The sequence below is a fragment of the Puma concolor genome, chromosome D3, assembly GCF_028749965.1.
Source record: "Puma concolor isolate L17-30 chromosome D3, mPumCon1.1.hap2, whole genome shotgun sequence".
Lineage (NCBI taxonomy): Eukaryota > Metazoa > Chordata > Mammalia > Carnivora > Felidae > Puma > Puma concolor.
The window spans coordinates 21,130,952-21,151,338 of record NC_141678.1 but is presented as its reverse complement, the minus strand read 5'-3'; the positions used below and the strand labels follow the sequence as shown (position 1 = coordinate 21,151,338).

Sequence of the window (20,387 nt, the reverse complement as noted above, 5' to 3'; positions counted from 1 at the left end):
TGGTTTATGTGCATTGAATCCAGTGCACCAATAGTTGTGTAAAATTATCAACCCAGTGACACTGATTTTGTCTATTTCAAACACAAACATATTAAGATTAAAACTGAGGAATAATTTTTTAAAGAAAGTAAAGTTCTCCCCCCCCTCATTTTCTCATGCTGAGATAGTACAGCAAGAAGTTAGGCAGATGCTTCAATGATGTATTATACGTATGTCGAAAAGTGTGACCACGTAGAACAGGGAGGCAGTAGTAAAGAGCAGATGGACTGAACAGACACAAATCTCATGATTTCCAGCCCCAGGGCACTGCTCCCACTGTCATCACTTACCATACCCCATGAGAATAAAGGAACCTAGCAGCATGATGATGGTCTGGAGGGTGTCTGTGTAAATAACTGAGGCCAAGCCCCCTGTGTAGAGAAAGAAAAGAATCAGGATATTTTTTCCCTGTACTCTCATCTCTTTGCCTTCACTTTTAGGTTTTCCTCAAACCAAACCCTAGAAACTCAGCAAAGAATATATGGAAAGTTCTTGACTGGGCCACAAGCTCCTCTTGGCATCATTATCTCCTTAGTATTTATGTGTCACATTAACCCTCTTGTCTCCCTTATCTTGCCTCGACTCAAAGTTTCTATGAATTATACTGGAATTTCACCCTTATGTGAGTTTTTGAATACCAAATAGCAGAAAAGGCAAAACTTTTGGAACCAGAGTATATTATGCTAAGTGAAATAAGTTAGTCAAAAACAAATACCATATGATTTTGCTCATAATTAAAAAGCAAAACAGATGAACATAGTGGAGGGAAGGAAAAATAAAATAATATATAAACAAAGAGGGAGGCAAATGGTAAGAGACTCTTAAATATAGAGAACAAACTGAGGTTGCTGGAGGTGAGTTGGGTGGGGGGATGGGCTAAACTGGCGATTGGCATTAAGGAGGGCACTTGCTGGGATGAGCACTGGGTGTTATATGTTATAAGTGATGAATCACTAAATTCTATTCCTAAAACCATTATTACAATATATACTAACTAACTTGAATTGAAAAAAAAAATTAAAAGAAAGAAAAGGCAATACTTCATTATCATGAAAGTTTTTCCCTTAACTATCTCTCAATTCACTCCATTTAGCACAGTATACTAGTTCTCAAAAAATAGGGCAAAGCAATTTTTGCTCTAGTATTGGCATATATCATTGTTTCATAAGTTGAATGCCAGATATAGCTGTTGACTTGTGTTTTGCTCGAGTGTTATGCAAACAGCAACTTCTTTTTCAACTCTAGACTTGCTAGACTCTCCGCCAACAAGCTATTTCCTTCTAAGAGTATCATGGGAAAACAAGGCTGATCGTAAATAGAAGACTTATGTCTTCATCTTTCATTTATTTTGAAACATATGCTATATGTATGAAAATTGCTCTGGAACTATCTTGATTGTTCCAGCTGTTATTTTTCTTTATTTTTTCCAACTAAACTTGTATAGTTTCATTTTCATAAGTTAGTAAGTGTTGGATGCTAGGCCCATGAGAGCCTGCTTGGACCATTGCCACATACTTTATCCCAACAACCAACTCACTGCTCCAGTTCTTCTCTCCGGATTCTGCCTTTCAGAGCCCAGGCATCCTGTACTTATTTGGGCGCTGCCTTAGATTTGTCAATCCCATGTCTGAGCTGCTGTTTCATTTTGACTTTCCATGTGTATGCTATGCTGGATTCCAAATGACAATCTGGGCCCTAAACAAAAAGCTGAGACAAATCACCATTTCCCCACTGTACCTACCACATCATTATCTTCAGTCAAGGTGCTTACACCTAATAGTGAGGATTTTTTTTTTGAAATGGAAATGTTCTGGATATGCAGAGTCAAATGCTTCCTTCTCAGTTTAGTAATTAACTTTAAAAAATTTTAATTCCAATATAGTTAACATATGGTGTTATATTAGTTTCAGTTGTACAATATAGGATTCAATAATTCTGTACATCACCCATTGCTCATCACAATGAGTGCACTCCTTAAGCCCCACCACCTATTTCACCCATTCCCAACACACCTCCCTTCTGATAACTATCACTTTGTTCTCTATAGTTAAGAGGCTGTTTCTTAGTTTTTCTCTCTCTCTTTTCTTTTCCTTTGCTCATTTGTTTTGTTTCTTAAATTCCACATATGAGTGAAATAATATGGTATTTGTCTTTTCTGACTAATTTATTTCACTTAGCATTATACTCCTTAGCTCCATCCGTGTTGCTGCAAATGGCAAGGTTTCATTCTTTTTTATGGCTGAATAATATTCCATGGGGTGTGTGTGTGTGTGTGTGTGTGTGTATCAACATAATCTTTATCCATTTATCTATCAAAGGACACTTGGGCTGCTTCCATAATTTGGCTATTGTAAATAACGCTGTTATAAACATATGGGTGCATGTATCCCTCCAAATTAGTTTTTGTTTTTTGTTTTTTGTCTTTTTTTGAGTAAATACCCAGTGTGATTACTGGATCATAGGGTAGTTCTATTTTTAACTTTTTGAGTAAACCCCATACTGCTTTCCAGTGGTTGCACCAGTTTGCATTACCACAAACAGTGCACAAGGGTTCCTTTTTCTTCACATTCTTGCCAAAACTTGCTTCTTGTGTTGTTGATTTTAGCCATTCTGACAGGTGTGAGGTAAATCTCATTGTAATTTTGATTTGAATTTTCCTGATAGTGAGTGATAGTGAACATCTTTTCATGTGTTTGTTGGCCATCTGTACGTCTTCTTTGGAAAAATGTCTGTTCATGTCTTCTGCCCATTTTTTAACTGGATTATTTTTTATTTTTTTATTTTTTTGGTGTTGAGTTGGATAAATTCTTTATATATGTTGGATACTAACCCTTTATAGAATATATCATTTACAGATATTTTTTCCCAGTTGGTAGGTTCCCTTTTAGTTTTATTGGTTGTCTCCTTTGCTGTGCAGAAGGTTTTTATTTTGATGAAGTCCCAATAGTTTATTTTTGTTTTTATTTCTACTGCCTCAGGAGACATCTAGAAAGCAGTTGCTATGGCCAATGTCAGAGAAATTACTGCCCGTGCTCTCTTTAAGTATTTTTATTGTTTCCAGTCTCACATTTAAATCTTTCATCCATTTTGATTTGCGTGTGTGTGTGTGTGTGTGTGTGTGTGTGTGTGTGTGATGTAAGTGGTCCAGTTTCATTCTTCTATATGTTCACCATCCAGTTTTCCCAACACCATTGGCTGAAGAGACTGTCTTTTTCTCATTGGATATTCTTTCCTGCTTTGTGAAAGATTAAATGATCATATAATTGTGGGTTTATTTCTGGGTTTTCTATTCTGTTCTATTGATCTATGTATTATTGGTGTGCCAGTACCATACTGTCTTGATGACTACAGCCTTGTGATGTAACTTGAAATCCAGAATTGTGATTTCTCCAGCTTTGATTTTTCTTTTTCAAAATTCTTTTGGCTATTTGAGGTCTTTTCAGGTTCCATACAAATTGTAGGATTGTTTGTTCCTGCTCTGTGAAAAATGCTTTTAGTATTTTGATAGAGATTATATTAAATATGTAGATTGCTTTGGGTAGTATAGACATTTTAACAATATTCATTCTTCTGATCCATGAATATGGAATGTCTTTCCATTTCTTTGTGTTGTCTTTCTTTCCTTTCATCAGTGTTTTATAGTTTGCAGAATACAGGTCTTTCATCTCTTTGGCTAGGCTTATTCCTACATATCATATTATTTTTGGTGCAATTGTAAATGGGATTCATTTCTTTTTTAATTTTTAACATTTACTTATTTTTGAGAGACAGAACATGAATGGGGGAGGGGCAGAGAGAGAGAGACACACACACAGAATCCAAAGCAGGCTCCAGGCTTTGAGCTGTCAGCACAGAGGCCGACGTTGGGCTCGTACCCAAGAATCGCAAGATCATGACCTGAGCCATAGTCAGATGCTTAACAGATTGAGCCACTCAGTGCCCGTGGGACTCATTTCTTAATTTCTCTTTCTACTGCTTCATTTTTGGTGTATAGAAATACAGATTTTCATACATTTATTTTGTATCCTGTGATTTTACTGAATTCATTTGTAAGTTCTAGAAGATTTTTGGTGGAGTCTTTAGGGTTTTTTATGTGCAGTATCATGTCATTCTGTAAATAGTAAAAGTTTTACTTCTTCTTTATTGATTTGGATGCCTTTTATATCTTTTCAATGTCTGAAGGCTGTGGTTAGGACTTCCAGTACTATGTTGAATAAAAGTGGTGAGAGTGGACATCCTTGTCTTGTTCCTGACCTTGGGGGGAAAGCTCTCAGTTTTTCCCCATTGAGTGTGATGTTCGCTGTGGGTTTTTCACATATGGCATTTATTATGTTTTAGTATGTTCCCTCTAAACCTATTTTGTTGACGGTTTTTCACCAAGAATGGATGTCGTACTTTGTAAAATGCTTTTTCTGCATCCATCTACTAAAATGATCACATGGTTTTTATCCTTTCTTTTATTGATGTGATGTTGATTGATTTGCGAATATTGAACCATATTTGCAACCCAGGAATAAATCCTACTTAATCATTGTGAATGATTTTTAAAATATATTTTGTTGGATTCGGTTTACTTGTATTTTGTTGAGGATTTTTGCATTTATGGTTGTTAGAGATATTGGCCTAAAGTTCTGTTTATTTATTATTTATTTACTTATTATTATTTTTTTTGGTAATGTCTTTATCTGGTTTTGATGTCAGGATGATACTGGTCTGATAGGATAAACTTGGAAATTTTCCTTCTTCTTTTATTTTTTTGAAATAGTTTGGGAAGAGAATATCCAATGGAAAAAAGACAGTCTCTTTAACAAATGGTGCTGGGAGAACTGGACAGCAACATGCAGAAGATTGAAACTAGACCACTTTCTCACACCATTCACAAAAACAAACTCAAAATGGATAAAGGACCTGAATGTGAGACAGGAAACCATCAAAACCCTAGAGGAGAAAGCAGGAAAAGACCTCTCTGACCTCAGCCGTAGCAATTTCTTACTTGACACATCCCCAAAGGCAAGGGAATTAAAAGCAAAAATGAACGACTGGGACCTTATGAAGATAAAAAGCTTCTGCACAGCAAAGGAAACAACCAACAAAACTAAAAGGCAACCAATGGAATGGGAAAAGATATTTGCAAATGACATATCGGACAAAGGGCTAGTATCCAAAATCTATAAAGAGCTCACCAAACTCCACACCTGAAAAACAAATAACCCAGTGAAGAAATGGGCAGAAAACATGAATAGACACTTCTCTAAAGAAGACATCCGGATGGCCAACAGGCACATGAAAAGATGCTCAACGTCGCTCCTCATCAGGGAAATACAAATGAAAACCACACTCAGATATCACCTCACGCCAGTCAGAGTGGCCAAATGAACAAATCAGGAGACTATAGATGCTGGAGAGGATGTGGCAAAATGGGAATCCTCTTGCACTGTTGGTGGGAATGCAAATTGGTGCAGCCTCTCTGGAAAACAGTATGGAGGTTCCTCAAAAAAGTAAAAATAGACCTACCCTATGACCCAGCAATAGCACTGCTAGGAATTTACCCAAGGGATAGAGAAATACTGATGCATAGGGGCACTTGTACTCCAATGTTTATAGCAGCACTCTCAACAATAGCCAAATTATGGAAAGAGCCTAAATGTCCATCAACTGATGAATGGATAAAGAAATTGTGGTTTATATACACAATGGAGTACTACGTGGCAATGAGAAAGAATGAAATATGGCCCTTTGTAGCAACATGGATGGAACTGGAGAGTGTGATGCTAAGTGAAATAAGCCATACAGAGAAAGACAGATACCATATGGTTTCACTCTTATGTGGATCCTGAGAAACTCAACAGAAACCCATGGGGGAGGGGAAGGAAAAAACAAAGAGGTTAGAGTGGAAGAGAGCCAAAGCATAAGAGACTCTTAAAAACTGAGAACAAACTGAGGGTTGATGGGGGGTGGGAGGGAGGGGAGGGTGGGTGATGGGTATTGAGGAGGGCACCTTTTGGGATGAGCACTGGGTGTTGTATGGAAACCAATTTGACAATAAACTTCATATATTGAAAAAAAAAGAAATAGTTTGGGAAGAATAGTTATTAACTGTTTTTTAAATGTTTGGTAGATTTTGCCTGTGAAGCCATCTGGTCCTGGACTTTTGTTTGTTGGGAGTTTTTTGATTACTGATTCAATTTTATAACTGGTAATTGGTCTGATCACATTTTCTATTTCTTTCAGCTTCAGTTTTTGTTGTTTATATGTTTCTAGGAATTTATCCATTTCTTCTAAGTCGTCTAATAAGTAGGCATACAGTTTTTCATAATGTTGTCTTACAATTGTTTGTGTTTCTGTGTTGTTGGTTGTTATTTTTCCTCTTTTGTTTGTGTTTTTGTTTATTTGAATTCTCTCTCTCTCTCTCTGATGAGTCTGGCTAGAGGTTGATCTATTTTGTTAATCTTTTCAGAGAACCAGATCCTCGTTTCTTTGAGGTGTTCTATTTTTTTAAATCATTTATTTCTCCTGTAATCTTTATTATCTCCTTCCTTCTGCTGGTTTTGGGTTTTGTTTGTTCTTCCTTTTCTAGGTCATTTAAGTGTAAGGTTAGGTTGTTTGAGATTTTTCTTGCTTTGATGTACGCTTATATTTCTATTTACTTCCTTCTTGGGGCTGCTTTTCCTGCATCCCAAAGGTTTTGGACTGTCATTCATTTCCACTTGTTTACATGTATTTTTTTTTAAATTAATGTTTTATTTATATTTGAGAGACAGAGAGACAGAGAGCAAGTGGGGAAGGGGCAGAGAGAGAGGGAGACACAGAATCTGAAGCAGGCTCCAGGCTCTGAGCTGTCAATGCAGAGCCCAACAAGTGGCTTGAACCCACGAATTGTGAAATCATAACCTGAGCTGAAGTTGGATGCTTAACTGATTGAGCCACCCAGCCCCTCCTGTATCTCTGTATCTTCCTATTTTCTTTCTTTCTTTCTTTCTTTCTTTCTTTCTTTCTTTCTTTCTTTCTTTCTTTCTTTCTTTCTTTCTTCTCTTCTTCTTGATTTCCTAGTTGACCCATTCATTGTTTAGTAGGATGTTGTTTAACCCCCATGTATTTGTGGTCTTTCCAAATATTTTTCTTGTGGTTGACTTCTGGTTTCATAGTGTTGTGGTCAGAAAAGATGCATGGTATTATTTCAATCTTTCTGTATTTGTTGAGGCCTGATTTATGACCTAGTATGTGATCTATTCTGGAGAATTTTCCATGTACATTTGAATGTGTATTCTGCTGTTTTAGTTGTTTTAGTTCTGAATATCTGTTAAATTCATTTGGTCCAGTGAATCATTCAAAGTCACAGTTTCCTTATGTTCTTCTGTTTAGATGATCTGTCCATCAATGTAAGTGGGGTGTTAAAGTCTCCTACAATTATTGTATTACAATGGGTTAATTTAGTTCCTTTATGTTTGTTTTTAACTGTTTTTTTTTTAAAGTTTTTTTTTAACGTTTATTTATTTTTGAGACAGAGAGAGACAGAGCATGAATGGGGGAGGGGCAGAGAGAGAGGGAGACACAGAATCAGAAGCAGGCTCCAGGCTCTGAGCCATCAGCCCAGAGCCCAACGTGGGGCTCGAACTCATGGACCGCGAGATTGTGACCTGAGCTGAAGTCGGACGCTTAACCGACTGAGCCACCCAGGCGCCCCTGTTTTTAACTGTTTTATATGTTTGGGCACTTCTATGTTGGGTGCACAAATATTTATGATTATTATATCTTCTTGTTGGATTGTGTCCTTTATTATTATATAGTGTCCTTTTTGCTTCTTTTTACAGTCTTTGTTTTAAGGTCTATTTTACCCAATATAAGTATTGCTACTCTGGCTTTCTTTTGATATCTATTTTCATGATAAATATTTCTTTAGTTCCTCACTTTCAATATGCATGTGTCTTTAGGTCTGAAATGAGTTCTTGCAGGCAGCATATAGATGAGTCTTGTTTTTTAAGCTGATTCTGTCACTCTATAATACTGAGGATTCTGTTTGCTTTGCTCTAGTTGTGCTTCTGGGCCTGTGCTTGACTCTCATAGTGGGAATAAAGGGATAGCCATAACCTTGGTGGTAACAAGGCTAACACTGAGTTGCTAATTGCAGGTTGGTGTGAGATCAGCAGAAGACAGCATGACTGAGCTAAACTGGCAGCAAACTCACCAGTGATCGTGTAAATAGCAGTTATAGCCAAGAGGATGAAGATTGCCAGGTAAAGGTCCAATCCCAAGGCCAGCTTGATGAATATGGCTCCAGAAAATATGTCTGACTAAAAAGGGAATAGGATGGGAAAGAAACATGCACCACATCATTTAGCTCTTTAGTGATGATTTCCCACTAATATTTGCTGTATCTATACATGACATCTCTGCAATACAATTATGAACTCCTTGGAAGCCAGATCTAATCCTCAGGGGATTAATTATTGGACTGATCATAGATAGGAACAATGGGTGAGTGAACAGAAAGTAAGAAATGTCTATGCTATAGCTTGCATAGACTACTCTTTCATGATTGTCAGCAGAGAAACAATGATTAAAAGTAGAGTAGTATGAGACAGTAAAGCAATGGTTTCTGTTAAGGAGGAAGATACTTGAGCACACTTAGGATAGTAGAAAATAACAGGAAAATATGATAGAGGGGGTAATTATGAAGCAAATGCCAGAAACATTGAGAAGAGATGGGATCAAGAATAGGCATAGGGTCAAGTGTTAGCCTTTTACAAAAAGGAAGACTCTTCATCTTCAGACTGGTGTAAAGAAGGAAAGAATGAGGCAAATGTAGATTTTTTAAGTGGGGGATGAGTGGTTCATGCTTAAATTTTCTAGATAAAAAGGGAGATGAGATGTTTTGATAAGAGGCAGAGGACTAGTAGTTAAAAAAGGTTGTGGATCATTTAGGACAGTTATTGAGAGCACCAGAGAAAAATCATAAAGAAATACAATAAAAGGATTATTGGTTGAGGTTTAGAGGCCAGGAAGGGGTCCTACAGAGAGACCTTAAGATATAAGACCATGTGCACCCTGCACTACCTTGATCCCTGTGTCCCAAAGTGTGCTTTCCAGCCTCCTGGATCTTCAACACAAACTTGTGCTAGCCTCACTTGGATCTGCCCCTTCAACTCTGATCCTCCCAGATTCCATATCAAAACCTCCAAACCAAACCAAAACCCTAGAAACATCACATAAGCATGTTAGTTAGAAACACAGGAGTAAAATCCCTGGGTGCATGCACAGAGTAAGTGGGAAGCTGGATTAAACCAGGTTTGGAGTTTTTCTAGGGGAGTTCAATGAAAGGAAAGACATGCAAAGAAATTGAGGCTATGTGCCAAAGAGTGATTATAAAGATGGAATTGAAGAAAAAGGAAAGCATGAGTGAGGTGAGGGAAAGGATAAGATATCAGGATTCAGAATTAGAAGAATTAGAGGTAGGTTTCTTTGCAGAACATGAATTTGGAAGTGGTGTCACAGTATATGGTTAACTTTCCCCCCTAATATTTGAAATAAAACCTAATGTTTTATCATCCCAGTAGGTATTTGTATGGGTGAAAAGCCTATTCTTGAACCTAACGCTGAGTTACAAACCCAAAGTACTTTCTGCAACTTTATCACTGGGTTTACAAGGAGTTCAACCACTATGTAAATTGAGGCAAGATTTAACTTTTTATAAATTGGATATTTGCAAAGAAATTATTTACCATTTTAGAATAGATATCACCTACTGAGATGTCACTCATTGCATTTCAATTGCTATAAAACACACCTGCATTTGTCTGCATTTATAGCTGTCATGTTCATACAGATTTACATAGTGGGGAGTTATTCAACTACAGCATTAGGGCTTGTATATTCATGCTGAATCATTTACATATGAAAACACATATTATCATATTATGAGTTTCTTGACTTTCTTCTCTCTTATATAGTATAATGAAAGCATTAAATTAATATTTATAAAATGATATATAAACATATTACCAATGATTTTTTTATGGTGGCAAGATAAATAACATAAAACTTGCCATTTTTGCATGTACAATTCAATGGAATTAATTACATTTACAATGATCATAAAATATTTCTCATGAAAGGAAGGCATTTAATGCTACAGGATTTTCTTTTGCTGTTAATATTATTAAGACAATTGTCATATCTGAATAAAGTCTGTAGGTTATGTATGTTTGTATCAAGATTAAGTTCCTGATCTTAAAATTTGCAGTGTGGTTTTCTAAAAGAATATCAGTGTGTGTAAGGCATTCAGACTGAAATATTTAGGGATCAAGATGCACCAGGTCTGCTATGATTCTCAGTATAGGTATTAGTGGAGGTTGAGAACCAGTGAATAAGATGATCTCTTTCAAACCTGATGCAGGGGAGACTGAAAGTTACCCTGTTTTAACTCCTCATAATGAGCTGTTTAATGAATAACTAGGACAGACTCTGCTATCAAAGTGTAATAATACACAAAAGGTCATATCTAAGATTAATCACTATTAATATCACTTGAAACATAGCCTCGTAGGTAAGAATGGACTGCTGCCACCGTGTCTTTCCAGCTAAGTTACACACATGTTCTTTGCCTTTCCTGCTCCTCCATCCAGCTCCTCAAGAATCCATCCCTTCCCTGCCACTAGGAACCTTCCACTTCAGGAGACTGCATTCCTCAGGGTCCCATTTTGCTCCAGCACCTTGTTCACATTCTTTAGGATCACAAAGCTGTACATGTCAGAGCCAGAGGAAAAACGGGAGATCACTGAATCCCACCCACTTGTGGAATATATAGGCTTCTCTGCTTTGCGTGGCCTCTCCTAAGTTTCTTATCTTGAGGACTTGTTTAAGCACCGCCCCCCCCACCATGCCTCCATTTCCACCCAGCAGGGACCACTCCATTTCCTGGGTGTCCCTAGAATGTCTCCTATGCTTGTCCACACAGTCTATTCCAGTTCACATCTTAATATATTTTCATATACCGTCATAAAGTGCTAATGATTTCATGTGTATAATTCTTATATTCTTTTTTTTTAAAGTAGGCTTCACACCCAGTGCAGAGCCCAATATGGTCTGAACTTACAACCCTGAGATCAATACATGAGCTGAGATAAAAAGTCAGACACTTAACTGATTGAGCCATCCAGGCGTCCCTATAATTCTTATATTCTTAACCATATAGTGAACTCCTAGTGCATAAGAATCTTTATTACCCCTAGTACAGATACTCATTAATATACAGTGAGTGCTGGAAAATGCTCACGTTGTATTAAGAATCTCATGCCATCTAATCAGAGCAACTGGTTTATTTACAAGAATGACTCAACAGAAAAACAAAAATGCACTTCAGCTTCTTCTTTCATGAACTGCCTAGACTATAAACTTGGAGAAAATTATTTCATTAGTCACCAATACATGAGGATCAAATGTTACTCTTTGTTTTCTACATGTATTGCTGACTCTTCAAATTTCTTTCTTTTCTCCTCAATGATTATCTCCAAGGAATTTAACTTTCCAACAACTTTAGAAATCTTCTGACATTTCTTTGTGACATCTGTGCTATAGGGACAGTCTTAGATAAAATAGAGTAAATTTAAGAAGTCATTATAATAATACAAAGCACTTTCCTTTTGGTTCATGTGCCAGGTAATCAATGAGCTGAAAATATAAATATAAATCTTTCCAGCAAAGAGAATAAAGAGGTTATTGTATGTAGAAAGGCAGGGGACTAGAGAATCCTCCTCCTTTCTACTACTTAATAACTGTGTTCCTTGAATGAAACATTTTGTTCCTCCTGTACATTGTTTTTTCATATCCTTAATGAAAAGGTGGTTTATACTCTGGAGTCTCTCATGACTTGTAACTGAATTTAGGGTTTCTAAAACTCCTTAGTAGAAAGGCCCTAGCTAGTTTAAGATATCCATATGGCTAGACCTATCAGGGCTATCGATAGTCTATACACTCATTTCTCTGATTCTAGTATTCTAGTCTCACCAAGGTAATTGCAAGAAGCAAGAATGCCAGGCGCACTGAACTCACTGAGATTCTCAGAGCCACACAGATGAAGAGGGAGAGGACAGAGAGGTAGATCTGGAGTCGCTTCCCACCAAACCTCTTCCTCAGATATTCTGGCATAGTCATCACCTGCAGAGACAGACATCGACAGGGATTCACCTTCAGAGCCCAGCGCATTCAGATTATTCAACACTTACTAAGTACTTATGTGCATCTGCACTTCTGTAACTGTACCTGGTACCTTAGGAATACAGAGGTGAGTAAAACACAGTCCCTTGGGAGAGCAGAAAGCCTGGAATAAACACAGGCATTGGAATCAGACAATCTTAGGATCCATTCCCAGGTCTGACATTTACTACAAGTGAGACCTTTGGAAATTGACAATTTCTCCAAACCTCCTTTTTCTCATCTATAAAGTAGGGATTTAATATGAAGGTATATGTAAAATACCCACAACAACACCAAATGCATGGTAGATGTTCAACAAATAATTTTTATTATTTTCATCAATAATTTTGCAGGCCAGTAAAAACAATATTACTTAAAAATAAGGAACCACAATTAATGGTTACATAATAAATTGATAATAAAACAAATTGCAAATATATATTTGGCATATGTGTATATATTTAATTTAAGTTTTAGTTAGTTAACATATGGTGCAATATTGGTTTCAGGAGTAGAATTCAGTGATTCATCACTTATGTACAACACCCAATGCTCATCACAGTTACCCTCTTTACTACCCATTACCCATCTAGCCCATCTCCCATCCACCTCTATTTGGGTATATATATGTGTGTGTGTGTGTGTGTGTGTGTGTGTGTGTGTGTGTGTATATATATATATATATATATATATATATATATATATATTTAATTTACATCCAAGTTAGCATATAGTGCAACAATGATTTCTGGAGTAGATTCCTTAATGTCCCTTACCCATTTAGCCCATCCCCTCTCCCACAATCCCTCCAGTAAACCCTCTGTTTGCTTTCCACATTTAAGAGTCTCTTATGTTTTGTCCCCCTCACTGATTTTATATTATTTTTGCTTCCCTTCCCTTGTGTTCACCTGTTCTGTGTCTTAAAGTCCTCATATGAGTGAAGCTGTATGATATTTATCTTTCTCTGACTGACTAATTTTGCTTAGCATAATACCCTCTAGTTCCATCCGCGTAGTTGCAAATGGCAAGATTTTATTCTTTTTGATTGCCAAGTAATATTTCACTATATATATACCACATCTTCTTTATCCATTCATCCATCGATGGACTTTTGGGCTCTTTCCTTACTTTGGCTATTGTTGATAGTGCTGCTATAAACATTGGGGTGCATGTGCCCCTTCAAAACAGCATACCTGTATCCCTTGGATAAATACCTAGTAGTGCAATTGCTGGGTTGTAGGGTAGTTCTATTTTTAATTTTTTGAGGAATCTCCACACTGTTTTCCAGAGTGGCTGCACAGGTTTGCACTTATTTGGGTATATATTTATGTGATTATGTTTATTGAAAAGAAGAGAGTTAAATTAAATTTCTTTCAACGTTTTTTTTTTTTTTTTTTTTTTATTTTTGGGACAGAGAGAGACGGAGCATGAACGGGGGAGGGGCAGAGAGAGAGGGAGGCACAGAATCGGAAACAGGCTCCAGGCTCTGAGCCATCAGCCCAGAGCCCGACGCGGGGCTCAAACTCACCGACCGCGAGATCGTGACCTGGCTGAAGTCGGACGCTTAACCGACTACGCCACCCAGGCGCCCCTAAATTAAATTTCTAATTGGAAAAAAGTCTGAGGTTATTACTGAAATATGAGATCAACTATGTGATGTGTATTATAAAAGGTGCAGCTTGCTAGTTTTTTATAGCAGATTAAGCTTATGATTTAATTTCCTCCAATTTAAAAGAACATTAAATAAATATTTATATAATATCAAAAACAAAAAGGATAACTCTTGGTGGCTCAGAAATCTCAAACATGGTAAACCACTTCCAAAAACACATGCATGAGTTCTGTGGCATTGATCCTTTTACCAAGGAGAGCATCATTCTACAGAAATTGTTCAAACCTGGTACTAGAAGGGACCCAGGATGAGCAAAAGGAGAATATATGGTGACCTGCAAAGGTATGAGCCAGAAGGCTTGCCCATGAACACCCTAATCCCAGGAATTATTCCATGATATAGCACTCCATGGTCTGAGTACCAGCAGTAGAAGAATAAATGTGGGAGGTCTGCTTGGAAAGGCAGAACAGTGGTTGGTGATACCTGGGTTGAAGGGGAGCTCACAGAGCTATGGTATATCCCACTCCTAATTAAAAAAAGAAACTATAAATCTCAGAATGGCAAAAATTAGAATGAAGAAAAATAACATGTGTTGGTGAGGATGTGGGAAAATGGGAACCCTCACAATAGTCATAGGAAAGAGGACAGCTGACTGCAGCCACTTTGAAGAGCAATCTGGTAGCATTTAGTGGATTTATGTAAATGTAAGCCCAGAAATCCTGGGACAAGTGATATTACCCAGGTTTCATGATTGAGCAGAAAGAATGAGTGAATAAATGAATGCCTGACAGATGAGAACTGAGAACACCTGCAGGTACTCACCCCTGCCTTGATGTATATGGGGACAAAGAACCATCCTAGAACCAGCAACAGCAGCAAAGCCTACAAAATCCCAGAAAACAGTGTGAAGTTCGAGGGGCTTGGCTTGTGGGACTTATCACTTCATGACCTCTGAATCAGAAAACAAAGTAAGTTTGCATGGATCCTGTCCCACTCAACCAATTATGAGCCCAAGACAGCTACAGATTCTTTCCCTCTGTTTCTGTAATTTAGATACAGAAGATAAGAGATCTGAGACCAGCTGGACCCAGGAAGTTCATACTATTTTTGCCAATAGGAATAATTCTTTTTAAAAATAGTTTTTATTTTATTTTTAATCTATTATTATTTGTTTTGAGAGAGATAGAGATAGAGAGAGAGAGAGAGAGAGAGAGAGAGAGAATCCTAAGCAGGCTCCATGCTTAACTCAGAGCCCTATGTGAAGCTTGATCCCACGGCCCTAGGATCATGACCTGAGCTGAAACCAGAGTCAGATGCTCAACTGACTGAGCCACTCAGGTGCCCCCAACAGGAATAATTCTTGAATGGGAGAAGTTATATATAGAGTGACAAAGCAATAAGAAAGCAGTTTGATGAAAGAAGAATATTCCTACTGTCTCCCAAGTCATGCCACATATAATAATGGTAATAGTATAATCTTGCATTAATGTTAATATATACAAAGTCTTCACATATATCACTTGTGTTGTCCTCATAACAACCAGATGAGGCAGATAAGGTAAGTAGTTATTCCTGTTTTATGGAGGGGGAACCTGAGCCTCACAGAGATTAAGGAAGCCCAAGGTCACAGGCTAAAAGAGCTAGACCCTTGGCAACCTGATAATCACACCCACTGGGGCCATAGGGCATGTTGTCCAGTTTATGGCACTATCAAAACAAAACATGGGCCATAGGGCATGTCTGGAGACTGGGTCCATTCTGGAGTCCCTGATACTACTAAAGCAAAGCTAAGGGGAAAATCTTCAACAAGGGATGGGTACAGGTATTTTTGGATGACTCAAGGTCATTTCCTGAGTCTATTCAGGCATGGTCTGTTTATACTTTCACTGTGATCTGACTTGTTTCCACATAAACATCTTCCTCTGACCGAAATGCATAATGTGTATTTGCAAACACCAGAAGGGATACAAGAACAGAAAAAGCTCAGGCACCTCAAGAAATATTAATGCATGTACCCAGACAAGGGCTAGATGATGAGGTGATACGAATGATATGAGAGGAATTGATCCCTGCCCTTAAAGGACTTAGTGTCTAATTAAGGGGACACAGCTTCTACTGGTGAAATGGCAGTAGAACAATTAAGAACTCAAACACAAAGTCTTTTAGATTCTATCTACTATCTTTAAATCATTTACTCCTTACTCAGCTCTCATGTCCTTAGCCAAGTCCCACTTGGTCAATTTCTATTCATCTATCCGAATGGATGAGTGCCATCTCCCTTAACATGTGCCAAGTCTCATCCTTCATCTAGGATAGATTCCCTCCTGTGTGAGCTCTCCCAACACTCAATGTGTGCTTCTCTCCTTGTACTTCCTACACCATAGTGAATGTGTATCTGTCTCTCCCACTGGGATATAAGCTTCTCAAAAGAAGGGATCATTGCTTTTACATGTTTTTATTCTGTGCATCTAAATCAGAGCTGGACACGTAGTGTAATAGCTCAGGAAGGAAAGAAACAAGTGAGAACTAAAAATGATCAAGGAGGTCAAGTGAAAGTGGGGATTCAATCATATAGAAATGATATTCCTGGTGGGAATACTGCTTGAGCAAAATCTCAGAAGTAGAGAATGAGACTGGATTGTCCCAGGCAGGCAGAATGGGGCCACATTCAGAGAAGACTCTGCGTTTCAAACTAGGGATTGGTTAGAAGGAAAACTAGAAATCAAATAAAGATATACCCTATACAGACTCCCAGAAGAACATACCTTGACAGAGTTTGGATTTAAAGGAAAAAGCCTATTATGTCACTTACATTCCATTCAAATGTTGCAGTGGCGATTCCTGAAGCTGCTCCCGTCCCAGCCAGCCCCACAAAGTGGCCACTGCCGATATTACTGGCGAAGAGAGAGGCACCCATCTGCAATCCAAGGGAACAGACTAGGATCAGAGTTAAAAGACCCAAATCAGATTTCTTTAAAGCAGGTAAATGTTGAGATTTTCCATCGTACCTCTTTAAGGCAGGAATCCTGTGGGCTAAATCCAGCCAGTTACCAGTTTTTGTGTGGTTGGTAAGCTAAAAAAAATTTTTTTTTATATTTTTGAATGGTTAAAAATATATAAGGAAGACTAATATTTTGTGATGTGTGAAATTATATGAAATTCAAGTTTCAGTGTTCATGAATAGTTTCATTGGAACACAGTTATACTTGTTGGTTTTACATATTCACTATGGCAGCTTCTGTGCTACAACAGCAGAGTTGTGTGGTTGCAATGGACTGTATGGCTCATAAACTAAAATACTTACAGTCTGGCACTTTACAGAGAAGCTTGCTGACCCCTGCCTTAGGGGAACTTTAATTTATCCACCTGGGTGCTCTGGGTTGAGCCTGTCCTTGGCTAGGAACTGCCAGAGCTCCTGTTGGCCCCTTCAGTCATCATCAAGGACTGCAAAGTTGGGTAGGAAGAAGTTCCTATGAATAATTCTGGCCTTAAGGACTCTTTTCTCATCCACCTCCTTCTATATCACATTGTCAACTGTTCTTAAGTCTCAAAGATCAAGAGAAATTTCTTGAGTAGGCAGGGATGAGCTCTAGTCCTCACAAAGCACAATTGGGGTGTAGGGTTACTGCAATGCCCACTCTTCCATTCCCATCTTTTCAGCCCTCTGTAAAGTCATCTTTTCTATTCAGACATTTGGAGCTAGGGGTTGGAATTGAACTCATTTTCAGCTATAGGATTGGTTGAGTCTTGAATGTTTCACAGAAACAGTCCTTAGAAGGCAATGCTTGATTGGACATTCCAATTAAAATCCATTTCAAGCTTGGAGGTGGTCTGCTTCAACCACTCTTGCCAGGTCATTTCCCAGTCTCTGCTTCCATTCATACTATTTAGTCAGCAGATTCATGAAGGAAGAATGTACTGAGCATCCACTGTATACCCAACTGACTGCTGACACAGTATTGATTCAGAGAAGAAGATGCACTCTTTGGTGCAATGGGACTCTTGCCAAGGAGGCCAGACATAAAAACCCAGAAAGGAAGAGATCAACTGGGCAAGAGTCAAAGAGATACCACCATACACAACATCACAGAGAACACACACATCCACTATCATAACTGCATGGATTATAAGGACTAGACAGGCTGGAATGCAGGGTGAGACTTCTCAGATGAAGCAGGGCTTGAGTTGGGTGTTGAAGGAGGAGAGCAGAGAGGGGGATGTTCATCCAAACAAGAGGGGTGGCACTAGTTCGGGTTTGGGAGCAAAGAAGGAATGTGCTGGGGATGGTAAGGAGCTTAAGGCAGAAGATTCTTGATGAGGACCGGGGAAAAAGAATATGACACAGAGATTAAGTGAGTCTTCTCAAATGCCACACTATACTTGCTCTCATAATAGGTGATGTACTATCATTTACTGGAATGGCAGAATAGAACTCTGGGGTCAGGGATTTAGGAAGAGACACCAGCAAGTAGGCAACCAATGCACTTCAGAAACTATCAGCATTCCCAGTGTCTTCTTTATTTACTCTTAAACACACACATAGGAAATTTATCTCTGGGAAACTCTGGCACACTCACCGGCCACCAGGTCATATCTCGACCAGCCAAGAAGAAGCCTCCAACAGTGCCCCGGTTGGTCTTCAGCATTGCCTAAGCAGAAAGGAAGACATGTGAGGGTCAAACACCGCAAATTCACCCAGGATGTTACAGATGCTCTGGTCAGAATGTTCATAGTGGTCACTTTTTCAACACTCTTAAAGAGAAACATTTTCTTAGAAACTGTGATATAGCATCAATTTTAAAAGGACTTGAAAATCATAGTTTCGGGGCGCCTGGGTGGCGCAGTCGGTTGAGCGTCCGACTTCAGCCAGGTCACGATCTCGCGGTCCGTGAGTTCGAGCCCCGCGTCGGGCCCTGGGCTGATGGCTCAGAGCCTGGAGCCTGTTTCCGATTCTGTGTCTCCCTCTCTCTCTGCCCCTCGCCCGTTCATGCTCTGTCTCTCTCTGTCCCAAAAATAAATAAACGTTGAAAAAAAAAAAATTTTAAGAAAATCATAGTTTCATAGAAATGGAGGGACTTTAAGAAATCATATTCCTCAACATCTGTCCTAATTGCTCTGTTTATTTTCATTTATAAAAACAATGCAAGGTATCAGTAAATCTGTGCTTGGAAGTAATTTTGCAGCCTTACACTCATTACTAAATAGAAAGAATGAGTGTAAATGAATTAGGCATCCAGCTGAATCATTTAGAAAGTGAGCAAAATTCTACTCCTGAAATCAATGTTACACTAGATGTTAACTAACTAGAGTTTAAATAAAAATTTGAAAAAAGAAAGTGAGCAAAAAACAAAGGAAAATAAAAGATGTGAGATAATGAAAATAACATCCTTATTCATTATGCCAGGTACTGGACACACCAAACAGAATATGTCTGAAGTTCTCACTGCTGGCTCTGTTCAAATGATGGTGTTGGTAGGAGAATAAATTAACTGAGTAAATATTATTTACGTCACACATGAGACAATGGTTCTGAGAAAAGGATAATGAAATCTGACAGCTGTTAGTGTTTTCTCAGCATTGTCACATTGTTATACCACACCCTTCCCTCCCTCAGACATTTTAACCCCAAACTTGGTGCCCACCCAGAACACCCACCCCATTGGATTCCTACATACCCACAGCCCGACAGCCATCACCACCATGAAATAGATGACAATGACAGAGATGTCAGCAGCATTTTGGATGCGCTCTGACATCTCAGGAGGACCCAGGGTCCCAGTCATGGTACTGGGGCTTAACGTGCTGGCCATGGCCATGGTACTTTCCCATCCCAGGGATGGCCCTTTCTTTATATAAGCTCTGGGTTAATAATCAGCCTTGAGCAGGTGGGGCACACTATCAGAACAAACTCCTGGGCATGGGAGACCTTTAAACCTCTTCTTTGAAACTCTGAGACCCTGGTCTTCCAGCAGTCAATATTGACCTAAGTCTTATGGAAAGTGGGAATGAGCAGTGAAAGATAAGAAATGGGATAAGAATTGCAGGTCAAGAGTGGGGAGTTCACTGAAAAGAAAGATGGGTTTTTAAGATTTGACCAGGTTGAGTGGGGATTAAGGAGAGATGAAAGGGACAAGGAAAGAAGAAGGACAGAGTGAAAGGTCAAGAAAAGAGCCAAGAAGGATGGGGTGAGAGTCTTTCATGGAACAGACGATTCCTGACCAAGGAATTATATCCCTTGAAAATGAAGTTAATTGTGCATTTCATGGGTTTCAAAGCCTATATTTCTTTGAACAGGTAATCTAAATGGGCTTTATATGACACATTAGGATCATGGTGGCCCATGTAGGAAAGGGAAGTGGCTCTACAAGCAGGGCTGTTGTGGGACGGGGCTGGTTTTGACAATGAGTGAATCAACCTAAAAGCATGTGATAGTGACTTGTATTTCTAATGAATTCCTTCTCAAGGTTGAATAATATTCCATTGGATGTATATACCATATTTTGTTTATCTGGGGACCCAGGACCCTACTGACTGCCTAAAGTTA

At 38.5% G+C, this 20,387-nt stretch overlaps 1 protein-coding gene across 1 annotated transcript in view; it reads right to left on the bottom strand.

Annotated features, from left to right (window-relative positions):
- Positions 1-19,653, bottom strand: part of LOC112870310 (solute carrier family 5 member 4) — a 39,398-nt gene extending 19,745 nt beyond the window's left edge. Inside the window, exons 1-7 of the mRNA XM_025933456.2 lie at positions 19,519-19,653; positions 18,421-18,492; positions 16,656-16,760; positions 14,666-14,725; positions 12,088-12,192; positions 8,225-8,330; positions 330-410 (exon numbers count right to left, since the gene is read on the bottom strand). Coding sequence (XP_025789241.1) covers positions 330-410; positions 8,225-8,330; positions 12,088-12,192; positions 14,666-14,725; positions 16,656-16,760; positions 18,421-18,492; positions 19,519-19,653 — 664 coding nt within the window. The remainder of the gene's footprint in view (positions 1-329; positions 411-8,224; positions 8,331-12,087; positions 12,193-14,665; positions 14,726-16,655; positions 16,761-18,420; positions 18,493-19,518) is intronic.
- Between the last annotated feature and the right edge of the window lie 734 nt (positions 19,654-20,387).